Below are 25,801 nucleotides of genomic sequence, written 5' to 3' on the forward strand. Positions count from 1 at the left end.
CTTCCCGTCTCCAACTACATCCTTTCTTTGTCCCGCCCCCTCCCCTGACATCAGTCTGAAGAAGGGTCTCGACCCGAAACGTCACCCATTCCTTCTCTCCTGAGATGCTGCCGTAACCCGCTGAATTACTCCAGCATTTTGGTATACCTTGGAAATGAAAGGATTTCCTACAGAAATGGTGAAATTGCCATGAAGATCTGTTAGGCTGCAATATGACAAGATACAGCAAGGTGCCAATAAATGTCTGCTCAATCAAGATGATGTAATAATGGCTGATGAAGAAAACCTTCAAATTTCAAATGCTCATAAGCATCAAATAAAGTTCTAAAGAAGCCCATATGTTATGAAATGAGTTGTGAAAATCAAAATAAACACTGCAAATACTGGAAATCTGAAATAAAAACAGAAAATCCTGACAAGACTGAGCAGCTCAGAATCTTCTTTGGAAAGAGAAACGGGTCAATATTCAGGTTAGAGAGTCGTCAAAATGTTCGCAGGCATTCTTTCCAAAGAAGGAGTCCAAAACAAAGTGGGAGCAGTCATGAAGGCCCGGAAAAATGGACTTCTCAATTTAGCAAATGACAATTCTGACATGGGGGATGAAAGCATGAAAATATTAAGACAACATTTTCTAATTGCAACAATGATGAGTCAAGAATATATTACATTGGAACATAAGAATTAGAAGTAGGAGTTGGCCATTCTGTGCCTTGTGCCTGCTCCACCTACTGTAAGATCCACCTACATTGCTATCTACGATGCATATATAATTTGGGGTCCAAGGCAGTGGGTCAAACAAATACACAGACCCCACCATTTTTACCTAAAAAAGATGTGTGCATATATATGTATGCCTGCCCATCCACCTCTCCAAAGCCTGATAAATTTGAGTTCTTGTTCATGTTCCTAGTGAAGATTTTAGAAAGAAAACCATGGTTTCTCCTCGAGGAACACGGGATCTTTCATATTCATTTATCTATATACTAAAACTCTTGTTTGTTTGTTTGTTTGTTCCTGAACTACAGCCAAACGGTGCATGATAGTGAGACAATTTTAGGCCCACCTTACTCACCGTTGTCCCTTTGGTGCTAATGGAAGATGATTCATTGATATCGGTGTTATATTTTTAAAGTTATTCACATTTTAAAGTTTAAATCTATCTCCTAGGAAGAGAGGGGGGAGGGGGGGAGGATAAGGAGGGTTGAGGGGGATGGAGTGGGAGCGAGAGGGGAAGGGGAGGGAGGGGGAGGGAGTGGGGGAGGGGGAAGAGGGAAGGTGAGCGAGGAGAGGGTGCTGCACCAATGCAGGAGAGGTTTGGGCTCACTTGGTCTAGTGATGATATAAAGTGCCTCCATTTCATATGTTATCTGTATGGTAGCACCTCCAACAGTACAGTACTACTCCGGTACTGGTCAAAGATTCAGCCAAAATTATATTCTCAAGAGTTTGTAGTGGGTTGTACATTTATCAACTGAGCCATGATTTCCAGAAGTTATGAATCACTTTGTGCATTAGAAACATTGATTGTATACATTTTATTTGTGATGTATTTTAGCATGTCTTCCTTGTCTGAAAGTTGACCGCTAAGAAAAATATTTATCGTTTTACAAAAAGTATTCTTAGACCAAGAGCACTGTGAATACCATTGTTTGAAAAAAAAACCTTCCTCCATACAGAGGCTCAGTAGCTGGTCAAGAAAATATAATATCTTTTAATAAAAAGCTATTTAAATTTCCAATTCCATCCTTAGAACCAGATTCAGGGGAAATCCATTCTTCATCTTCAGAAGGAACTGGAAGTTCTCAAGCATGCGCATGAATGTGACATGGACCATTATAATCTTGAATCTGCTCGACTCCGGAAAGAACTGGAGTCTTCTTCAAAAGAATTACAGGAGAAGATGACCAGACTGCAACAGTGCAAGTCCACAGTTGAGAGGCTGGATTCTGATTTACAGAATGCACATGAACAACACCAGGAGGTGCTCCATGAAGTAAGAATTGTTTTTAATCGTATAGTCATCGCACAGACTTGCTTTCAGGAAAGATTTTTGTTCTGTAATTTGGTCATTTCATAATTTCTTTCAGCAATGCCCGCAATGTATTTGATGTTTGAAAACTTGTAGCGACTATGTGAGGCAGAGAAAGTTCTATTAGTGGAATACAGTTTATTTCCCTGATACATGCTATGAACAGGCAGTATGGTGCAAAGCGAGTAGTATTTTGGTTCTAATATTATTTCTGTTAACCATTTCTTGCCATCATTTTTATCTCAACTTGGAGGAAAAACTGTATTTCAGGACAGCTGAAGCCCCTATTTCTGGTTCATAAGTTCTTACGTTCAAGGAACGGAATTAGGCCATTTGGACCATAAAGCCTATTCCGCCATTCAATTGTGGTTGATCTATCTTTCCCTCTCAAACCCATTCTCCTGCCTTCTCCCCATAATCCCTGATACCCTTACTAATCAAGAATCTGTCAATCTCCACCTTAAAAATATCCATTAACATGACCTCTAATGAATTCCACAGATTCACCACCCTCTGACCAAAGAAATTCCTCCTCATCTCCTTTCCAAAGGTACGTCCTTTTATTCTGACGCTATGTCCCCTGGTCCTGGTCTCCCTCACTAATGGAAGCATCCTCTACATTCACTCTACCCAGGCCTTTCAATTTTGGTTAAGTTTCAATGAGGTCCCTCCTTATCCTTCTAAACTCCTGTGCGTACTGGCCCAGTGCAGTCAAACGCTCATCGTATGTTAAGCCAATCATTCCTGGGATCATTCTTGCAAACCTCCTCTGGACCCTCTTCAATGCCAGCACATCCTTCCTCAGAAATGGGGCCCAAAACTGCTCACAATACTCGAATAAGCGGTCTGATCAGTGCCTTGTAGAGCCTCAGCATTACATCCCTCTGATGATGTCAGCTGCTGGCTTTACAGATTAACAAACCTACACAGATTAACAAAGCTACCCATCATTCATGGATACATTCATGGGGCTAATTATTAAATAATATCCCATGATTAAATAATGGTTAATATTCTTAATAAAAAACTGAATGATAAAATTGTATTTAAGTTCTAGATAGCTGGCATTCAAACTGTTTTTAAACAAACCCTTTCATTTTTGTAACACCAAGAAAGTAATTCCAAAAACCTGAAATCTCTCAGTTGATACTTATTGCTATCAGAAAATGAACTCACAGGACATATTTTAAATACTGTATTAATAATTCATTCATCTATTTTGCGTCATGTTGTAAAGTTGTTTACATCTAAAGGAGTGTTTCCTTTATATACTAATGTAGCTTTTAACTTCTAAGTTAAGCTGTCTTAATGAAAAAAAAACGGGCATTGCAAGTATGATGTATAGCTGTGTAAGATTTTAGTAAAGTCTTGTATGTTATTGTGCCACAAACACATACCAGATTACAGTTGGAATTTAACTAGCTAAAACCATATCAAATCACTGGTAAGCATCATACGACCATCTCAGCTTGGATGTGACTTCCATCAACACAAATTTACAGTTTTGCTGTTGCCACTGCCTCTTACATCAGTCTTATTCACCCACTGCTCAGGATCACCAGCAATTTGTTACTGAATGTACTCATACTTGTGTCAGTGACCATTGATCCAGATCGCTACTCAACAGTGGCAAGCTCTATCTAGAAATACAGGAAAGCATGCAAGATGATATAATGCCCGATATCGTAATATATACAGTGTGATAAATTGTCCTTGGCTGTTGTGTGAACAGATAAACAATGTTTCTGCACATTTCAACAAGCCAAGTAAATGATGCAGTGGAAGTCTGGAGCAGAATAGACTTTTTTCATACATGATTTCCTTAAATAAACTTTACTGGACATAGAATATACAACAATACATTACAGGGACAGGCCCCTATAGCCTGTAATGTCCTTTGCCAAACATGATGCCACATTAAACTAATCTCCCTTGCCTACACATGATCTATATCCCCCCTCCCCCTTTCCCTGCATATCAATGTGCCTTGTCGTCAGTTCTAAATAATTGCCCGGAAAATACAATTCACTGATTTTTGTTTTAGTACTTTAGACAGGTACTGCATTTAGCTCCAATGACTAATTGGGGAACCTGCAATAAATCACTAAATTAGTGAAACTTATCTTTGAAACAAGCTATTATGATGTCGCCTATCCATGTCTTCCAGAGATGCTGCCTGTCCCATTGAGTTACTCCAGCACTTTGTGTTTTTCTTTATAAATCGGCATCTGCAGTTCCTTGTGTCTACATTTTGATGGTTAGCATCATTCTATTCCTTTGTTAAAATATTCCCCATAGGTTTCCCAGTAGCTGTTATATTGGAGCTTGTATTGGCTGTGTCATTTCATCTCAGATTACTAGGAAATGAGTTCGCCTTGAAGTCCCATGTAGGAAGGAACTGCAGAAGCTGGTTTAAACTGAAGACAGACACAAAAAGCTGGAGTAACTCAGCGGGTCGGACAGCATCTCTGGAGAAAAGGAATAGGTGACGATTTCGGGTCGAGACTGTCTGAAGAAGGATCACAACCCGAAACGTCATCTGTTCCTTTTCTCTAGAAATCCAGTCTGACTCGTTGAGTTACTCCAACTTTTTATGTCTATCTTCAGCCTTGAAGTCCACTCTCTATTGCAGCCACATTATAGGAAATGAAAGGGATATTTGGAGGGGTGGTGAGATAGGAGAAGTGAAACAATGCTTTGAAGTGGGATTGGAGACTCCTACATTCCCCCCCATGCTATGACTCAGTGGTCTAATTGAGTGAGCCTGCATGTTACAACTAGACCCAGGCCAAATGATTGGACAAGTGATCACAGCATCTTGCACTGAGGAGATAATAGAGATCATAGTTCTAGACCCAGCTGCTCAACTTGTCCATGCTGACCAAAGGCCCCAGCTACTCTAATCCCACCGGCCTGAGTTTGGTCCATATCACTCTAAACCTTTCCTATCCATGTATCTGTCCCAGATGTCTTAAATATTGTTATAGTACCTGCCTCAACTACCCCCCCTGGCAGCCTGTTCCATATACCTACCATCCGCTGTGTGGAAAAAGTTACCTCTCAGATTCCTATTAAATCTTTCCCCTCTCACCTTAAACCTATGTCCTCTAGTTCTTGGTTCCCCTACTGTCAGTAAAAGACTGTGTATCTACACTATCTATTCCCCTCATAATTATAGCTATATATATAAATGTCGAATCACCCCTCATCCTCCTGTGCTCCAAGGAATAAACTAGCCTGCCCAACCTCTCCCTACAACTCCAGCCCTCAAGACCTGGCCATATCCTTGTAAAACTTCTCTTCACTCTTTCCAGCTTAATACCATCTTTCCTATAGCAGGATGACCAAAGCTGACCACAACTGTGACCTCACCAACATTTTGTACAACTGTAACATAACATCCCAACTTCTATACTCAATGCCATTACTGATGAAGCCTTCTTGACCATCCTATCTATCTGTGATGCCACTTTCAGGCAACAATGGATCTGCACTTCTACATCCCTCTGGTCTAGAGAACTCTGCGGGTCTTTACCATTCACTGTGAAGGTCCTGCCCTGGTTTGACTTCCCAAAATGCAACACCTCGCACCTACCTGCATTAAACTCCATTAACCATTCCTCAGCCCACTTGCCCTACTGATCAAGATCCTGCTGTAATGTTTGATAACAATCTTCGCTACAAAACAATAAGGGTCTCGACCCGAAATGTCACCCATTCCTTCTCTCCAGAGATGCTGCCTGTCCCATTGAGGTACTCCAGCATTTTGTGTGTACCTTCGATTTAAACCAGCATCTGCAGTTCTCTCCTCCACACTGCCCACTTTAGTGTTCTCTGCAAACAATGGTACATATGGAGAAAGTTGCAGAATATAGCGAATGATTGTGTCAAAGTCTGTGAGCAAAACATTGGTGTAGCATTATTCATGTAGGAATGCCAGCTTGCTGCTTGGTTTGCTGGCAACTGAATAGTTAAAAGGCATGACGAGCAACATGTGCTGATGATGTCATCATGTGCCAATGACAGCAGAAAAATGTCAAGAACAACCACTAATCTCTGGTCCAATTTTACAATCGGTGAAAGATCCCATGTAAAACAGGAGCAAGTGGGCATTATGTGCTCCAATTTCTTCAATGGCTGTTAGAAATTTCCAAATTTATTATCACTTTACTGTTAGCCACCGAAGGCTTGTAAATACTTAATACTTTGAACATAGTCTGCACCACAGCAGTAATCTCCTGTTGACTGGCAATCATGGAAGCTTGTTTACTAAATTACGAAATAGTACTCGCTTACTCCTACGTAAGTTTAGTCCAGTGAATTTGAGTAATCTTTTTTAAAAATTAAATAACTAATTATATTTTATTTAAAAATCCAACAATTCCACTCTAAGCACTTTTATAATTAATTCAGAAAATGAATGCTCTCTACTTGAGTTGAAAATGGGGTTGAGAGGGAAAAATAGATCAGCCATGATTGAATGGCAAAGCAGTCTTGATTGACCGAATGGCCTAATTCTGTTCCTCGAACTTGTGAACTTGATTAATAATTCTTGAAGGCATCTGGTCAAGTATCATCCACTATTCTATGAACCTAATCTCACACACTTCTAATATATCTTAAATTTACAGTTTTTCAATCAGGTGGGCTTTCTGTATTAGGAAATTTTCTGGGCGCTCTCAAGGACTTTGTGCAAGTCCTCTCCTATAAATCTAACCTAGTCCTATTCTATGTTTCATGTAACGTCATTGAAAGTTTATGAAAATAAAACAAAATATTATACTGATTAACCAAAGATTATCATATTGGGGATAATATATGCAAAATAATATTGAAAATAATAATGTTTATTGGAAAACAACCAATTAATATGTGGTCATGTTTCAGAGAGCTAATCCCATAATTGTCTCGAATCATTTCAAGTTTTAGCCATTCAGTTGTAACCAGTTTATATCTCTACCCTTTTTCAACAAACTGACATCCACAAGTGGATCTTTTTCAGATATCCCAGTTCGAAGACATTGTGCACAAACAGGAACTGGAAATGGCTCAGCTTAGACAGCAGAAAACTGACTCTGAAAATCAAATAGCTACAACCAATCACAACTGCAAATCACTTGAAGCCAACTTGGATCTTTATAAACAAAAATGTCAATCTTGCATTAACAAACTTAAAGAGCTGGAAAATACAAAGCAACAGCTGGAGGCAGATTTACAAGGTGCAAACAAACAGGTGAGTTGTGATCTCGTGTTTGCTTTGGAAAGGCTGGGCTTTAACTGTTCCCATTCCATTGAAAGTAACTGTTTTTATCTTGGAGTGGTCCATTTTTTCCCCATTAGAATCACTGTTATAAAGCTCTTCCCCCACTCATAATTGCTGACTTGGCCCGGCACACTTCTCAAAACAAAGCCCATCAATGCCACATTCCTTGTTGGACCAGAAAAGTACTGATCAAGAAGGTTCTTCAAAACAAACCAGAAATTCCTCCCCTTATTGATTGCTACCTTGGTCGATATTTGGAAACTGCTATGGCACATGTACATCTTTGTAATCTACCTACACATTTGTTCTTGACCAGAAGGACAACAGAACCAGTCACCGAAACACTGGGAGTACAAGAACAGGTCCATGGTCAAATGTCTTGTATTGAATAACTCGACATCTGACACCAACAATTTTCCAAAATCTGCAAGGCACAGGTTAAGGATCAATGGAATATTCTCCACCTGTCTGGATGAGTGCCACTAAACCAATACTCAAGAAACTTGATACCATCCAGAACAAAGCAGGCCACTTAAATAACACCTATCCACTACTCCCGACATTCATTTCTTCTATCATTATCGGTGGAGTGTGGTCCATCTACAAAATACAATGCCATTATTTGCCAACAATTATCTGACAGGATGTCCCAAAACCCATCCTCTACCACCAAGAAGAACAAGAACAACAGTCATATCAGAACATTATCACCTCCTGGTTCCCTTAAAAGCAAAACACCAGCCTTAGTGGAAATAATTGTCATTTCCTCACCATTGCAGCATCTCAATCCCAGTGTCCGTACCCTGCATAACAGCTTTGGGGTAATACTTTCTCAACAGGACCTCACTGATTCTAGAATGGAGCTATATCAACACATTCTTTAATGAAATTAAGGACGAGTAATAAATGTTGACCTTGTCAGTAAAGTTGGCACCCTGAAAATGCATTCAACAAAAATTTAATTTTCTTTATTAAATCCTGGACTAAATGTAACCTCACTAAAGCTTTGGGAAAGAGGTAAATAACATATTATTACAGATATCCCAAAGAGGAATTAAATGTATTGGCTACTAAAGTTAAATTCAAGATATTTAATGGAGAGGTGGATAGTTAATTCTGCCTCATTTCTCCTTACATTACCTTAGCTTTGTGGTCACGATGAAACTCATCACAAGCTACGAAATGAGATGCTTACAGCGAAGCATCAATATGAAACCAAGTGCAGGCAAGTGCAGAACTGTGAGGATGCAATTGAACATTTGACCCAACAGCTGCAGGTTACACAAGAAGATCTGTCCGCACACAGAGTACACATTGCCCAGTGTGAGGAAATCATTCGTAGTCTTCGGGAGCAAGCCATTCTTCATAAAAATCAGGTGAGTGTAGGTGTGTTTATTCACTTGTTGACTGTAATTGTTGAGAAAGGCTATCAGATAGTTTCACCTACGTAGCTTTTCATGGAACAGCTTGTAGAAATGAGCAAGTCATATAAAATCACGGTGTCATTTAGCACAGAAAAAGGCCCTTCAGTATCGACTGATTCATCTGGACCAAGAACCCCATCTATGCTTGTCCCATTTCCCCACGTTTGGTCAATATCCTTCTAAACCTTTCCTATCCATGTACCTGTCCAAATTACTTTTTAATGTTGTTATTGGAGCTGTGTCAATCACTTCCTCTGGCAGCTCATTCCATATGCCCACCATCCTTTATGTGAAAAAGTTACCTCTCAATACAATACAATACAATACAATATATCTTTATTGTCATTGTACAGGGGTACAACGAGATTAGGAATGCGCCTCCCATACGATGCAATAATTTAGTTAATTTAAACAACAGCAACCCAACGAAACAAATTGTAACAGTTTTAAGACAGAAAAACTGTCTCAGGTTTCCTATTAAATCTTTCCCCTCTCACGTTGTAATTCTTAATTCACCTACCCTGGCAAAAAAGACAATGTGTATTCATCTTGTCTATTCCCTCATGATTTTATACACCTCGATTAGATCACCTCTCAGCCTCCTGCAGTCCAACGAATAACTATGTACTTGTACTTCTGGTTCTCCCTATTCTACAACACTCACCAGGCCCATACCCTTCACTGTGAAAGTCCTGCCCTGATTTGACTTCCCAACATGGAACACTTTGCTCTTATCTTTTTTAAACCCCATTAGCCATTCCTTGGCCCACTCGCCCACCTGGTCAAAATCCCACTGTAATTCTTGATAATCATCTTCACTATCTACGATACCACCTATTTTAGTGTAATCTACAAACTTACTAATCATGCCTTGTACATTCTCATGCAAATCATTTATACAAATGGCAAACAGCAATGTCCCCAGCACTGACCACTGAGACACACCAGTAGTCACAGGCCTCCAATCCAAAAAACATCTTTACATCACCACTCTCTGCTTCCTGCCATGAGCCAATTGTGTATCTAGTTAGCTGGATCTCCCTGGATCCCAAGTGATCTAACCTTCCAGAACAGCCTACCACGAGGAGGAACCTGATCAAAGACCTTGATGAAGTCCATATGGACTACGTCTAGGGCTCTTCTCTCATCAACCATCTTGGTTACTTCCTCAAAACACTCAATCAAATTCATGTGACATGATCTTCCACACATAAAATCATGCTGAGTAGCGAAATGGATATATATCTTATTTCTCACTATCCTCTCCGGTAACTTTCATACCACAGATGTTAGATGTGCCGGTCCATAGTTCCTAGGTTTTTCTTTGCAGCTCCTCCTAAATAAAGGTATAATGTGTGCCACCCTCCAGTCTTCCAGCACCTTACCCATGTCTAACGATGATTCACATATCTCAGGCAGGGCTCCTGCAATTTCTTCTCTAGCTTCCCACTGTGACCTTGGATACATCTGATCAGGGCCAGGTGAGTTATCTACCATCGTATATTTTAGGATGTCCAGCACCTCCTCAACTGTAATACGGACTCTCAGGGTATTCCATACAAGATTCCAAGTTACCTAGTCTTCATGTCTTTCTCCAATGTAAAAACAGAGGAAAAATATTAATTGAGTTCCAACACATCTTCCTGTACCTCTACACATAGATGACTACTTTGGTTTCTGAGGGGCCGTGTTAACTTCCAGTTACCCTTTTTCCCTTAATATACTGATAATATCTTCTTGGATTCTCCTTAATCTTATCTACTAGAGCCATCAAAAGTCCCCATTTTGTCCTCCTGATTTCCTTCTTAAGTATGCTTCTCCACTCTTCCAGGGATATGCTTGAACACAGCGACCTGACCCATGCCTCCTTTTTCCTGACTCAAGCCTCAATTACTCTCATCACCCAGAGTCCCTTACACCCACATGTCCTGCCCTTCACTCTATCAGGAGGTGCATCACCCAGAGTCCCTTACACCCACATGTCCTGCCCTTCACTCTATCAGGAGGTGCATCACCCAGAGTCCCTTACACCCACATGTCCTGCCCTTCACTCTATCAGGAGGTGCATCACCCAGAGTCCCTTACACCCACATGTCCTGCCCTTCACTCTATCAGGAGGTGCATCACCCAGAGTCCCTTACACCCACATGTCCTGCCCTTCACTCTATCAGGAGGTGCATACCTTGAACTGTCGCACTTTTAAAAACATTCCTCTTTCCGATTGTCCCTTTGCACACAAACCACCTTCTCCAATAACTTTTGCGAGCTCCTATCTAATACCATCAATGTTGGCCTTGCCCCAATTTAGAACTTTAATTGTGGACCAATCCTGGCTTTATCCATAACTACTTTAAAGCTAAGAGAACTATGTTCACTGGTCCCAAAAGGTTTCCCCACTGACATGTCTGTTACTTGCCCTGCTCAGTTCCCTCAGAATGGGTCAAGCATTGCCCTCTCCCTGTTAGATCCTTGTAAGTATTGCCCGTGCAAACTTTCCTGAACAAATTCCACCCCATCTAAGGCCTTTGCATTAGGCATTCCCAGTCTGTATTGGGACCATTAAAAATCACTACTATGCAAACTCTTGCACCTGTCTGCAATTTCCTGTCGTATTTTTTCCTCTAATTCCGGTTAACTATTTGGAGGCCTGCAGTAGAATCCCAACAAGGTGATCATCCCCTTTTTATTTCTCAGCTCCACCCATAAAGCGATACAATTTTTCAGGGTTATCATCTCTGAAGACTGCCTTGATGTATGATGGCACAGTGGCACAGCTGGTACAGCTGCTACCTCATCGCGCCAGACACCTGGATTTGATCCTGGCCTCGGGTGCTGACAGTCTGGAGTTTACACGTTCTCCCTGTGCCACCATGGGTCTCCTCTGGGTGCTCCGGTTTCCTCCCACATCCCAAACATGTGCTGGATTGTAGGTTTATTGGTCTCTGTAAATTACCTCTTGTGTGTAGGGAGTAGATGCAAAAGTGTGATAACATGGAACTAGTGTGAACGGGTGATCGATGGTCAGCCTGGAATGGCTTGTTTCCATGTCATATCTCAAAATTAAACTCCCCCTTTTCTTTTATCTCTACCTCTATCGTGCTTGTAGCACCAGTACCCTGTCCTATTTCTCCCTATGCCCGGGTTCCATAATGTTCCATAACAGCCGCTGTACCCATCCACAGTCTACATTCATCCACCCTGTCAGTCCTTCCACATTGAAATAAATACAGTTTAGTTCAACTGTCTTTCCTCACTGTGCTCCTGCCTATCCTGTCAACTAAACTTGCTGTCACTGGCTTCCGTACCAACTTCAGCCTCCAACTTGCCTCACTACTGCATTGACCCCTGTACCCCTGCCAATGCAGAAGTGGATTTCCCCTGTTGGGGGAGTCCAGAACCAGGGGCCACAGTCTAAGAATAAAGGGGAAGCCATTTAAAACTGAGGTGAGAAGAAACCTTTTTCACCCAGTGAGTTGTGAATTTGTGGAATTCTCCGCCACAGAAGGCAGTGGGGGCCAATTCACTGGATGAATTTAAAAGAGAGTTAGATAGAGCTCGAGGGGCTGGTGGAATCAAGAGATATGAGGAGAAGGCAGGCACAGATTACTGATTGTGGATGATCACCCATGATCACAATGAATGGCGGTGCTGGCTCGAAGGGCCAAATGGCCTCCTCCTGCACCTATATTCTATGTTTCTATCTATTCTAATTTACATATTCAACATAGTATAGCACAAGAATGCCATGTATAAACCAAGCATTTGATCTTTTATTGCGGGTAACCTCAGAACATGTGGCTGTAGAGTGAAATAGTTATCAGGCAACTGAATCATCCAACCACAACCAGAGATCAGTGCTGACTACTATCTACCTCTTTGGTGACCTTCGGACAATCCTTGATTGGACTTTGTTGGCTTTACCTCGCACTAAACGTTATTCCATTATCATGTATCTGTAAATGGATAGATTGTAATCATGTATAGTCTTTCTGCTGACTAGTTAGCATGCAACAAAAGCTTTAATAATAATATAATATATTCCTTTATTTGTCCCACACCAGGGAAATTTACAATGTTACAGCAGCAAAGTGGATAGTAAGAGATCATTCATTATAAATAAAAGTAAAGACAAGGATAAATTGTCATCAGTTTACTGTGTATTCCCCTTAACTGTTACTGTTGACTGGTCTGCTGTGAGCAGTGCTGGTTGTGCAGTCTCACAGCAGCGGGAAGGAAGGACCTCCTATATCTCTCCTTCACGCACTTGGGGTGAAGGAGTCTGTCACTGAAGGACCTACTCAGTGCAGTGACAGTGTCCTGCATGGGGTGGGAGTCGTTGACCAGCAGCGATGTTAACTTTGCCATCATCCTCCTCTCTCCCTGCACTGAGTCGAGGGGGCAACCCAGGACAGAGCTGGCCTTCCTGACCAGCTTGTTGAGTCTCTTCCCTTCCGCCGCTGAGATGCTGCTGCTCCAGCAGACCACTCCATAGAAGATGGCTGATGCAACCACCGTGTTGTAGAAGGTCCTTAGGAGTGCCCCCTGGACTCCAAAGGATCTGAGTTTCTCAGCAGATAAAGTCTGCTCTGGCCCTTTTTGTATAACGCATTGGTGTTTTCAGTCCAGTCTAATTTATTGTTGAGGTAGACACCCAGGGACTAATAAGAGTCCACCCTCCCAATGTCCATTCCCTGGATGTTCACCGGTGTCGGGGGGACATGGCTGCGCCTGCGGAAATCCACCACCATCTCCCTGGTTTTCCCCGCGTTGATCCGGAGGCGGTTCCGCTGGCACCAGTCCACAAACTCCTTGATCAGTTCTCTGTACGCCCTGACATCGTCGCCTGTGATGAGGCCGACGATGGCAGAGTCGGCAGAGAACTTCTGTAGATAGCAGTTTGCAGAGCTGTGTCTGAAGTCCGCAGTGTACATGGTGAACAAGAATGGAGCTACTAGCACTGTTCCCTGCGGAACCCCTGTGCTGCAGACCACCATATCCGAGACATAGTCCTTTGTCCTCACATACTGTGGTCGGTTGGTGAGGTAGTCCAGAATCCAGGATGTGAGGTGGTGATCCACTCCTGTGCGCTCCAGCTTGCCCCCCAGAAGCCCCGGCTGGATGGTATTGAATGCATTGGAGAAATTTAAAAAAACATGATTCTCACATGATTACACTGTACCTCAGTACAAGTGACAATAAATTACACTAAACTAAAATAATTGAAGATAAGTTTATAACCTTGCATTATGTTAACCAAAATGGCAAAACAAAAAGGTTTTTCCCACCAAGCAATGGCATTGGGAGAGGTTCAAATATGATTGCTTTTAGATTCATGGAGCAATGGAAAGATACTGCCTGAAAACAGACCCCTCACCGTACCAAATGCACCATCAGTCCAGCACCCATTTACACTAATTGTCCCCACCTTTAACTTCCCTCTCAACCCAGATTCCACCACTCATCTACACACTCATGTGGACACAGTGGCCAACTAACCTACCAACGCTCCCCCTTCCCAGATCTCCCACTGTCTTCCTGTCTCCACCTATACCATTCCTTTGTCCCGCCCCCCTGACATCAGTCTGAAGAAGGGTCTCGACCCAAAATGTCACCCATTCCTTCTCTCCTGAGATGCTGCCTGACCTGCTGAGAGACTCAAGCATTTTGTGAAATAAATACTTTCGATTTGTACCAGCATCTGCAGTTATTTTCTTACACAACCTACCAACCCACACTTCTTTGAGATGTGGGAGTAAACCAAAGCACTCGAAGGAAACCTACACAGTCGCAGGGAAAGAATGCAAAACTCTGCATAAATAATTCCAGAGCTAAGGTTCGAACCCAGGTCAATGGAGATGTGAGACAGCAACTCGACCAAATGCACCACTCTGCCATACATGCGTCTCTCTACAAAAGCATCAAATTTCAGTTGAGACCCAGGGCATTGGAAGCTCGGAGCAGTGAAAGCAGAGGAGGGGCTACTGGTTACAACAGATGGGAGTATAGAGGCTAGGAGTCAGAGGTGTGGAGGCTCAGAAACTCAGAGGGATCATTGAGTCTTGAGGATAAGTGGTCAAGATGGTGCCTAGAGATTGAAGCAAGGGTCGTGTTTGTGAATTAGTGAAAGGCTTGGATAGAGTGGACGTGGAGAGGATGTTTCCACTAGTGGGAGAGTCTAGGACTAGAGGTCATAGCCTCAAAATTAAAGGAAGATCTTTTAGGAAGGAGACGAAGAGGAATTTCTTTAGTCAGAGGGTGGTGAATCTGTGGATTTCTTTGCCACAGAAGGCTGTGGAGACAGTCAGTGAATATATTTATGGCAGAGATATAGATAGATTCTTGATTAGTACTGGTGTTAGAGGTTATGGGGAGAAGGCAGGAGAATGGAGTTAGGAGGGATAGACAGATCAGCCATGATTGAATCTCTGAGTAGACTTGGTGGGTCGAATGGCCTAATTCTGCTCCTTTTATGATCTTATGAAATTCCTTTGCAGACGTGGCACTGTGGACATCAGACCATTTTATGCTCAGGACATTATTGTCCAACTTCTGCAATGCTTCAAAAGGAAGGTTGCATGAGGAATGGTATTAGCTCTGAAATGGCAATGGTCTTGAGTTTACAAGACTGACCATCGGAAATGTTTGTCAATTTTTCTTGCTAATGACAAACGACCCAAAATTGTTCATTGCTATCCTTCATTCTATTTAAAAACATATTTTCATTGGCATAAATTTGAACAACAGCTGTTGTGCAAATTGATTTCCAGTGAAATTTACTTTCTGGTGATTTCAGATTCTGTTCCTTCTGATACATTTGTTTCGCTTGTGACCACTTTTTAACATAACTAATTGAGACCATTATGGAGAACATCTCTATTCCTAAATTGTAAAGATCAACCCAAATTGTTCCCAGTCAGAATCAGCAAAACTCTGAAATCTGATGGATATCTTTACCTATGAAAATAGATAATTTGCTTCAAATAATTATTACATTGCCGTGAATCGTTTCAGTTTTTATGATAGGTGCAAAATCTACAGCTCCCACCAGCAACTAATTAATTTGATTTTAATGCATGCTAATTGTAACTCATTCTTTGTTAAGAAGTGTTCAGTTAAGCGTGTTATGAAAGTTATGAAAGCAAAGAATAGTTTTAGCCCAGTGAAGTAGACTGAGTGACTGATAACATATCAAAAGCACGCTAGACAGTAATAAAAAAACGATGGCTAAATTTCCTTCACATTTTTGTGTGTTATGGAAGATCCATTATTATTATATCTATAAGAAAACCATGATCCAGAATCAGCAAATTACAATACAATGGCCCATTGCTATAGCAACACATACTCTCCCAACCAAACAAGAATTTAAGCGGAGCACCAGGTTTGAGTTTGTACATCCATTAACTACATGAGTAGGAATGATGGTTAAAAGAAATAGGTAAGAGACCATTTTAACTCAGTGTGCGTGATGGAATAGATCAATTCAGTCACTTGTTTTACACGATGCACAATTTTGCTTCAAGTGATTTCAGTGTGAATTAAGCCATGGCAGGTGTATGTACAGGTATTATTCTTATCAAGGTTTGGAAGTATTTCTGATGAGATGGTATTTACAGAACTGTGAAATTACATTTCCACAAATCTTTAACTGCTGGCATATTTATGATAGGAAGAGGGAAGTTGTAAACAAGATTGCTCATTCAGTGGCAAGGAAAAGTAGTCAGGGAAAAGTGTCATGTATCAAACTGGCACTGATATTTCTTGCAGCTGCCAATGGAACCTTCCTCACATAAGTCAATTGTTCATTCTTCTCACGTTTATATTCCCAGGACTGTAATCCAGGGTCCCAATGAGGAAGTCATTTTCTATGTTATTTTTGTACATCCCTGATAAACTGGCTACTCTTAAATAACCAATACCCGATATCAAATGACTTCAACGCTTTAATAGTGTAGTTGGTTATACTGGTTATACAATTATACTGGTTTACGATTTGAGTTTGTGATATTACTCAGCTGGAGATCTCGGCAAGTGCAGATGCTTTCATGTAGAATTCTCAGTTCACTTTTGAACTGTCCAAGGATACCATCAGAGAAAGATTTCTGAAAGTGTCCTAACAGCTGGAGTCCAGATGCGAGCCTTGAAAATATACATATTGAGCTGATGTTGTTAGTCAAATTTTCTGTGCATGTGTATACAGAAATTAAAACCTAAAGAAAACCATTATTCGTACCAATATTTCCAATTATGTTTTATTTATATAATCATGTTATGGACTGTGAGCATCTTTAGCAAGGCCAGCAATTACTGCCCATCCCTATTTGTTCTTGAAAGGATCTTGCATTCGGCAATCCTTTTGGTAACAGTATTCCTACTATGCTGTTGCACAGGGCTTAGGTGAGATCCCAGGGCGTAGACTCAGCAAAAATGTAATCTATTTCCAAATCAGGACGGTGTACACTTGAAGAGCAGCCTAAACGTGATTGTTTAGTTTATAGATTCAGCAAGAAACAAGCCCTTTGGCCCACTGAGTCCACGCTGACCATCAATCACCCGTTCACACTAGCTCTATGTTATCCCACTTTCTTGTCTCCTCTCTCCACACTCGGGACCATTTGGAAAGGAAATTAACCTACAAACCCATACATCTTTGCAATGCGGGTGGAAACTGGAGCACCCGGAGGATACCCACTCAATCACATGGAGAACGTGCAAACTCCTGACAGACAGCACCCAAGGTCAGGAACGAACCTGGGTTTCTGGTGCTGTGAGGTTGTAGTTCTATCAGCTGTCTGCTAAAGCTTTGCTGCCCAGTGTTTTCAGGAGTTTGGTTTCTTATCCTTTTTAGTGGTAGTGGTTACAGCTTTTGGAAGTGTTGTTGCAATAGCCCAGTCAAGTAACTACAGTCCATTTTATAGATGGAGCAAACTGCAGCTACTGTGTACAGTTGGTGGTGGGCAGGAATTGTTTAAGAAGTTAAGTACCAAGCATAGTCTTTTACCCAGAGTAGGGAAACCAGGGGTCATAGGATTAAGGTGAGAGGGGAAAGATTTAATAGGGGGGAGGGGGGGGTTTAAAAGATTTAATAACTTGAGGGGCAACTTTTTCACTCAGTGGGTGGTGGGTGTATGGAACGATCTGCCAGAGGAGGTAGTTGAGGCAAGTACTAAACAAAGTTTAAAAGGCATTTGGACAGTTACATGAACAGCAAACGTTTAGTGGGATATGGGACAAATGCGGGCAGGTGGGGCAAGTGTAGATTGGTCAGCATGGGAAAGTTGGGCCGTAGGGCCTGTTTCCATGCTGTATGACTCTATAAAATGAGCTACTTTGTCCTGGGTGACTTTTAGTGTGTTGTCAGAGCTACACTCCTCCAGTTAAGTAGAGAGTATTCAGTCACACTCCTGCCTAGTGCCTTGTAAATGGTAAAAAGGCTTTGGAGTATCAGGGAGAATACTCAGCCTTTGATCTGCTGGACCAGTTGAGTTTCGAGTCAATGGTGACCTTCCTGGATGCTGATGGTGGGGGACTTGGCTGCCTCCCTCTTGCTGTAGATTAGCATTGCCTGACATCTTATTTGCCAATTATCAGCCTGTCCTGAATGTTGTCTAGGTCATGCTAAACGATGCGATACGACACGACCAGTGATGGAAATAGGTTTTAGGAACGAGGGGTACTCTAACGTCCGTGAGGCTGAGGTTGGGAAGGAAGGGGGGGGATTTTTGTATGTGCGGTCATACCCATGTAAGAGTACAAGAATGCATAACTTGTTTATTGTGTATTTATAATATAGTTTATTGTGTATTATATGTCATAGCTGCTTTCTGGCATCTCTCTCTCTCTCTCTGTTTACATTACAAAATGTTCCATAATGGTATATAATCTCCATTTTGTTCTGTCACCTCCTCTTTCTGCATGCCGTTTCTTCAGCACACCTTCTGCCAATAAGAAGCCATGTCCTCACATATTCTTCGGGGTTGAATTTTGACAGAGGAGGTCCCACCAACTTAATAAAGAGAAGAGTTGAGAGATGATCAGTTTGAAGTCTTGCACGTTGTGGTGACATGCAGAAATTCATGCCACTGAAGCTTCTTTCACATTCTGCTGTTGATACCGGAATTGTATTTACAGCCGTTACCAGCTGCTGAAAATCTGCAGAAACTATCTTCCCTTAGATTCCTTGAATTCTCTGACACAAAGCCAACCATTGTTCTGCTATTTCTTCTACATCATTATCCCCAAAGGTAAAAAGTGAATCTTCTGACTCATCCTGATTCTTAGGAGACCTATGATATAAGGAATACAATTTATCACAAAATATCTGAAAATGATTCAAACCTGCAACTTCATTTATAGCATCACCTACACTGAGTTCAAGCCTGTGTCTGGCACAGTGCCAAACAGTTGCATTAGGGAAATCATTAAGAAATAGTTTTGCAACCCCTGCATTTCGTCCTAACATTACTGATGCGCCATCAGTTACAAGTGATATCACATTTTCTTTTAGGTACTGTATTGAAAAACCACCTCTTTGTAAGCAACTTAGAAGCCCATCATATATAGATTTTGCATTTGCACCAAGTTTCATATGTTCTAAGTCAAAATAGAATGATATAGGTTGGGAAGATTCACCAACTGCTGCTCTCAAGCAGACGACTAGAACAGTTTTCCCATTAATAGTAGTAGATTCATCAATCATAATAGACATTTTAGATTGTTTTGAAATTATATTTTCCACCACTGTCTTTCGCATCTGGTTCCCTATGTGGTGAGAAACATCTGCACATGACTTACGAGAGTGTAGAACGTACCCTAAGTCGATGCCGTTTCTTTCTTGCAGTTCAGTATCAGAAGACATATCTGTGTAGGGCCTACCTTTGTGTACAATATTATATACAGTTCTAAAAACTCGACCTGTTTTTGCTTCGTCCTTTCTCAGTAACATATACATATATATAATAATCATCACTTTGTAATTGGCCTGAATTTCAGTTAAAACCTAAATCCATAAAATGAGGATTAGGGCTTGGATCTCAGTTATCAAAAAATGTATTGGTTGTTGGGGTCAATATGAGGTGGTGGGGTGGTGGCACCATTGGAAGAATCAATGCCTGATTATGAAACTTCTGAGTGTATCATCAAGAAGGATTCGGAGCTAGGAATAAGACCAAGCCAAGATCTTCTGGAGGGTTGGGCCTGAGAGGGTTTGTTTTCTGCAAGGGCCCAGCATGTCAACAATAAAGCTGCATAACTTTTGGTCAAAGTGTTTTGAAAATGTTTTATTCCTGTAGCAAAAGAAACTGAGATTAGCTTGAATTATCAACCGTGCACATAACTGGTAATGCTCATATTTTTTCATTGTAAGTTTGCAAAGAGTTGAAAATATTTGTCAAACACTCAATAAACATAATATACCTTTATCCTGATTGGTTGATGCATTCCTGTACTTTTGCTTTCATCATTTATTATTGGTTAGCTTCTACACCTTTCCATGTCAAATTTGTCAGTTAATAATGAAATGAGAGCAATGATGTGAGAATAAAGATTGATTAGTTAAACTCAAGATTGCAAGATTATGTGGTCCTGCACCATGTAGAAGGTAAATGACTTGCAACTAGGGACAGTTCAGATTTGTCCAGTTAGTTTTTATTAAATATAGATGAAGAAATCCAGTTAACGTTCATATTTCATGAAAGTCAAATTGCAAGACTCTCACTTTGTTAGAATTTTAACATTTTCTTTATACCTGCTTTTTAAAAGGCTTATTGTATTTAATTATGGTTAAGCATGGAAGAAGCAGCTATCAACCCAACACCTTAGATTAAAATAGATTGTTTTGTTACTATTTAATGCCATTTTCCTGAGCTGAAACTATAATTGAACAGGGTTCATTAAAATCCATTTCAAGATGCAAAAATTTTAAAAGAAAGAAATTAAAGAGCGATGGATTATAATCATCAGAATACATAATGCAAAAGCTTCTGATAATCACTGCATCTGGATTTCTCTCCCCATGCCCTTTTTCCTTGTACTATCCCTTCCCCATGAAAACCTTCTCACAGCTGGTGGAGCAAACCGGATGTTACTTTCCCTCAAAGTCATTCAACTAATTGTGGATCATAGGATATTATCACACTAAATTATATTGTATGTTTGCACACAAAGCAACGGTGGTAATTAATTCCTGGGAATGGGCAGTTAGTTACTATGCACAAAGATTCTTTATTTAGTTTTTCCCCAACTCTTGCCTGCAAGTTCCTTTTTCTCGTTATTAACGGTTAACTAAAAAGGTGAGCTATATACCTTAAGAAAACTAAGGTACTTGGTCCATCTGGTTGAAGATTGTTGTAAATCCTTCAGCTTTACCTGCCATTTTGAGGGCATGATATATAAAAGAGTGAAAATAATGTTTATTAATTGTGAGATCTATGGCAATCTGCTTTGCTGTTTAACAGGATTCTTTTGCACTGTAGATTCATCAGATTGAGGCCTCATTTTTAAGCACAACTGATGGTTTGATTCCTTAAGTTGATATTTAGTGTAGAGTGAGATATAATCTAAATTATGGAGATTATAGATTGTTTTGGAATAATCAAAACAATGCTGTTGTTGATAACAATTTATTCTTGGGTGGAATACTGGGATTGAGGATGAATTGCTTCTTGTCTGGTTCTCTGGCTTCTGAGATGACTGATAAGGTCACTGTGAGATCCGCAGTCTTCTACCAATGGGACAGGAGGTGCTTGATGCGAGAGATGGGCCACCTTTTGGACTCCACTTTATAGCTTTTGGGCTTTTAGATCTCTTATGAATTTATTTCCTGTAGCTTGGTGATAGTGCTACCCAACATCTTGTTGGTTCTATTACTTAAATTGGAAGTTGTAGCGGCTGATGCTTTCATGAAACGAGCACAGGAAATGTTCAGACTATTTCCCTGATCAACATCCCCAACCAGCCCTTTTCAACTGAATCCATGTACTTGCTGATAAACTATCTGATTTCAAAATTCATATTCTCTGCCTGTCATCTGGCTTGAATACTTTCTAGAATGATTCATTAATATAAACCATTAGCACTCAAGAATCATTCAAACAACCGTTTTTGAAACACATACACTTTTGCATTCAGATCCATTCATTTTGATCATTCTTTGCTTATTTGTATTGCATAGGAAGGAACTGCAGATGCTAGTTTAAACTGATGACGGACACAAAAAGCTGGAGTATGTCAGCAGGACAGGCAGCATCCCTGGAGAGAAGGAATGGCTGACGTTTCGGGTCTGAAGGAGGGTCTCGACCCGAAACGTTACCCATTCCTTCTCTCCAGAGATGCTGCCTGTCCCGCTGAGTTACTCCAGCCTTTTGTTGTCTATCTTGCCTATTTGTATTGGTCAGTTGACTTAGTGTTGCAATTGTAAATAGTTAACTGGGGGGTAATAACAAAAGTATAGTTTTTAAAATGGTACAAGGACCAGAGAATAGTTTTAAAGGTAATATAGCTATGATTAATGCATTTTCAAATCAGTTCCTAAAATGTCAGTAGATTACTGATGGAAGAAAAGACCATTCAAAGATCAGCTGTCAAAACTATGTGATTTAATAAAATCATCTAACCTGAAAGTACTCAATTCCTTCGAGACGTACAATATTGTATGGGCTAATCTAATGAACCTTAATTAGGAGCCAGGATAGCTTTTCCAACCTTAAACAATTCAGATTTAAATCTGAAAAGTAAAGATCAGAAGTTCAATAGACAGCTAAGCCAATGACCCATTAAAAATGAAGCTTCTGTGAAATTGGCATTTTTTGTGTTATCTTGGGTTTTCATATTGATTTCAAAGCAAATGTTATATGACTTTTCAATTTGCAAATATGTCATCAAGGTACAAGGCTTCCATTAGTCACACAGAGTCACTTGGAAAGAAAAGTAGTATTGATTTGAGTTTCTGTTAGCTGAGTGAAAGCCTGGTATGTTTCCCTTCATAGATACTTTCTTTAATAACAACAGACTAAAGGAACTCTTGGGGATTTGCAAAAGATTATCATGTTTTTATGACCCACAAAATATTTACCTTGTGTTTCATGGCAACTGAGATTGATATTTTGTGTTGCTGGATCTTTTCTTTGGCGTGACTTAATATAAGCTTGAGTTTTAATGTTTTTAATTTTTATCATGGAGCAATTAATTGTAATCAAATTTTGAGGCATAAGAACAGAGAATGCTGGAAATATTCAGCAAGCCAGGAAGCATTGTGAAATGAAAAAATGGTTACTATATTCTGAAAAGTTCCAGAACTGGATAAAGTCAGAGATGAAAGCAGGGGATATGAGGAAAGCTACAAAGGAAAGTACTGTAATTGGATATATTAAAATAGAACAAAGGCTCAAGGAAGAGGAAAGTATTAAAACAAATATAGAAGCAAAAGATGCATCTCAAGGAGGTGTAAATGAGTAAAGCCAGCAACAGAAGTCTGGAAAAATAAGGGGGAGAATTTAGAATAAGAATATTTTAACAATATTGAGTCCTGAATGGAATTGAGAAAGATGAGATGCTGCAGAGTCATAGAGTCATGCAGTATGGAAACAGGCCTTTCGGCCCAACTTGTTCACACCCATCAACATGTCCCATCTACACTAGTCCCACCTGCCTGCATTTGGCCCACATCCCTCTAAACCTGTCCTATCCATGTAATTGCGGTTCTGGTGTATTTCATGGAAACTGTGAATGATGACGAGCTTATACTAAGAGGAGAAGAGAAGTACAATGCACGGACAGAATTTAGGTCAGTTTTATAGGGAGAACAAATGAGACCTGCATAGTGATCTTTGAATCTGGTGCTGAATATTCTGCAGTGAGGAATTCACCTTCTGACACCACAAGACTGATCTACAAGCCACAGGCAACGAGGGTGATGGAATACTCTCCATTTCCCTGAATAATTGCAGCACCAGTAACTCTCAAGAGCCTCAAAAATATCCAGGAAAAAGTAGAATATTCCATTGGCACCCCTCTAACCACCCTAAGCATTAGTTTCTTGTGTCATCACCAGAGTAACTGCAGTTTATTACTATTTACAAAATGCACTGCAATTGCTCATCTAAGATATTCTGTTAGCAGATACATAAACTCAACCGGTATTGATTCTTCCAATGGTTCCACCACCTCATCTTCACCCAAAGAAGGACAAAAGCAATAGGCAGATGGGAACACCACCCACCACCGACACGTTTCCCTTCAAGTCGCACCATATCCTGTTTGGAAAATATATCCTCCGTTCTTCATCTTTGCTACATCTGAGTTACTTTCATTCTTCAGCCAACAACACTGAGATTACAAGATTGCTGCAGTTCAAGATGGCTTGTGACCATCTTCTCAAGGGCAATTAAAGATGGGCAATAACACTGGCCTTGCCAGCAATGTTCAGATTCCAAAACAAGTAAAATGAAAACCTAATGTTGGGCCCACGATGCTGCAGAAACCACAGCATCATCAGTAAATACAGAAGCTTCCTTAAAAGTAAAAAATGGCATATGTTTAAAATCTGAATAAAAATAGAAAATACAGGGAAGAAGCATCTGTGGGGGAGAGGAACAGAACTCACTTTTTCTGGTCAGTGAAACAGTAACTCTTTCTCTCTCAACAAACTTGCCCTGGTCTGTAATGATTAGAGGCTCAGAGCAATTTGATTAGCTCTTAGCTGTCTTCTGATAAAAACCATTTAATCCAAGGGCAGTTGGTGATGGGAAATAAATACAGTCCATATCTGCTATACCCACACCTTGGAGAGTCGGAAGAAGGGTCTCGACCTGAAACGTCACCCTGTGCCTTTCTTTCCAGAGATGCTGCCTGTCCCGCTGAGTTACTTCAGCATTTTGTGTCTACCATGGAATCATAAAAGATTTACAAAACAAAAGAAGGTAATTCAGCCCATTGTGTTTGTGCAACAAACAAATCCAATCTCTGAAAGATTCCTTCAAATCTGTAGAACTGTCATTACATTTTAACAGCTTCAGTTCCATGAAGAAAGTATGAAAGGTTTCTCTTTACTCCTGATTCTAAGAAAAGAACCAATACCAGTTGATTGTTTTAATTTTGAGGTGGATTGCAGTGCGCTGGTAAAACATCGAAGGTATTCTTTGGGGGGTTCTTTTGAGGGTCTCATAGTACAGTGCAACTCTTTGCCTTTGTGGTCAATGCACTATAATAGTACCTTTATTTTTGACAGTTCTTGCTTATCTTTCATTAACTCAAGACAGAGTGTAAACTCAACTCTCCATGGTCTCCATTCATCAGACAGATTACCTGCTCTTGGAGATTCAGTTATTCATTCCACAATATAGCATCTCACATGAATCCCACAACTCGGTATCCCTCAGCATACATCTCCATGTTATCTTAATTTTCAGGCACTAGGCTTAAATGTTATGGTTTCCTTAAATAGCCAACACTACTTATCAGTATCTCACCTTAAAATAGCAGACAATGGTCAGTGAGTTAAACTGACCATGTGCTTTATTGAGAAAATAATCTTACAGGAAGATAGAGGGTATTTCTTTTTCTGTATGCCATCTGCCATACACAAGCTGACAGTTTCTATAGAGAGAGCGATGGTTTCTAGATATTTCTCCCTAAATTTAGTTGCAATGCTATTGGTGACTTGCTACAATCCTTAAAAATGTATCCAACGTTGCAAATCCTTTATTTCTTACAGAATCTGCAAGTTATTATGCATTTGCAAGAGCTTCCTTATTGTGGATTTGTGAAGTACATATTTTGTTAGGCTTTCTCGTGTTAATTAAAAAATCTTCAGCTGTTTTATCTTGTTTGTCATTAGAGACATATTGCAAACATTTGTCCATATTATTGCTTATTGTACAATTTTGGAAGATGTTGAGTTATGGAATTTGGACAGATGGAATACTGTGTTTCATCATGGCCTTGAATTTTCTTGTTTTCACAATAAAATTACTTTGCATGTTTTTGAAGCAAAATGCCTACATTCTAAGACAGGTGTGACTTTAAAACCTTGTTAACATTAAATTGGAAGTTATCTGAATGCTGCATTTATAAATCGTGTTTGCCCTG

At 40.3% G+C, this 25,801-nt stretch overlaps 1 protein-coding gene across 1 annotated transcript in view; it reads left to right on the forward strand.

Moving 5' to 3' along the window:
• pmfbp1 (polyamine modulated factor 1 binding protein 1) overlaps positions 1-25,801 on the forward strand; it is a 549,552-nt gene that overhangs the window by 395,383 nt on the left and 128,368 nt on the right. Inside the window, exons 24-26 of the mRNA XM_078400784.1 lie at positions 1,751-1,993; positions 7,032-7,262; positions 8,438-8,668. Coding sequence (XP_078256910.1) covers positions 1,751-1,993; positions 7,032-7,262; positions 8,438-8,668 — 705 coding nt within the window. The remainder of the gene's footprint in view (positions 1-1,750; positions 1,994-7,031; positions 7,263-8,437; positions 8,669-25,801) is intronic.

Source organism: Rhinoraja longicauda, chromosome 6 (genome assembly GCF_053455715.1).
Source record: "Rhinoraja longicauda isolate Sanriku21f chromosome 6, sRhiLon1.1, whole genome shotgun sequence".
In the NCBI taxonomy this organism is placed as follows: domain Eukaryota; kingdom Metazoa; phylum Chordata; class Chondrichthyes; order Rajiformes; family Arhynchobatidae; genus Rhinoraja; species Rhinoraja longicauda.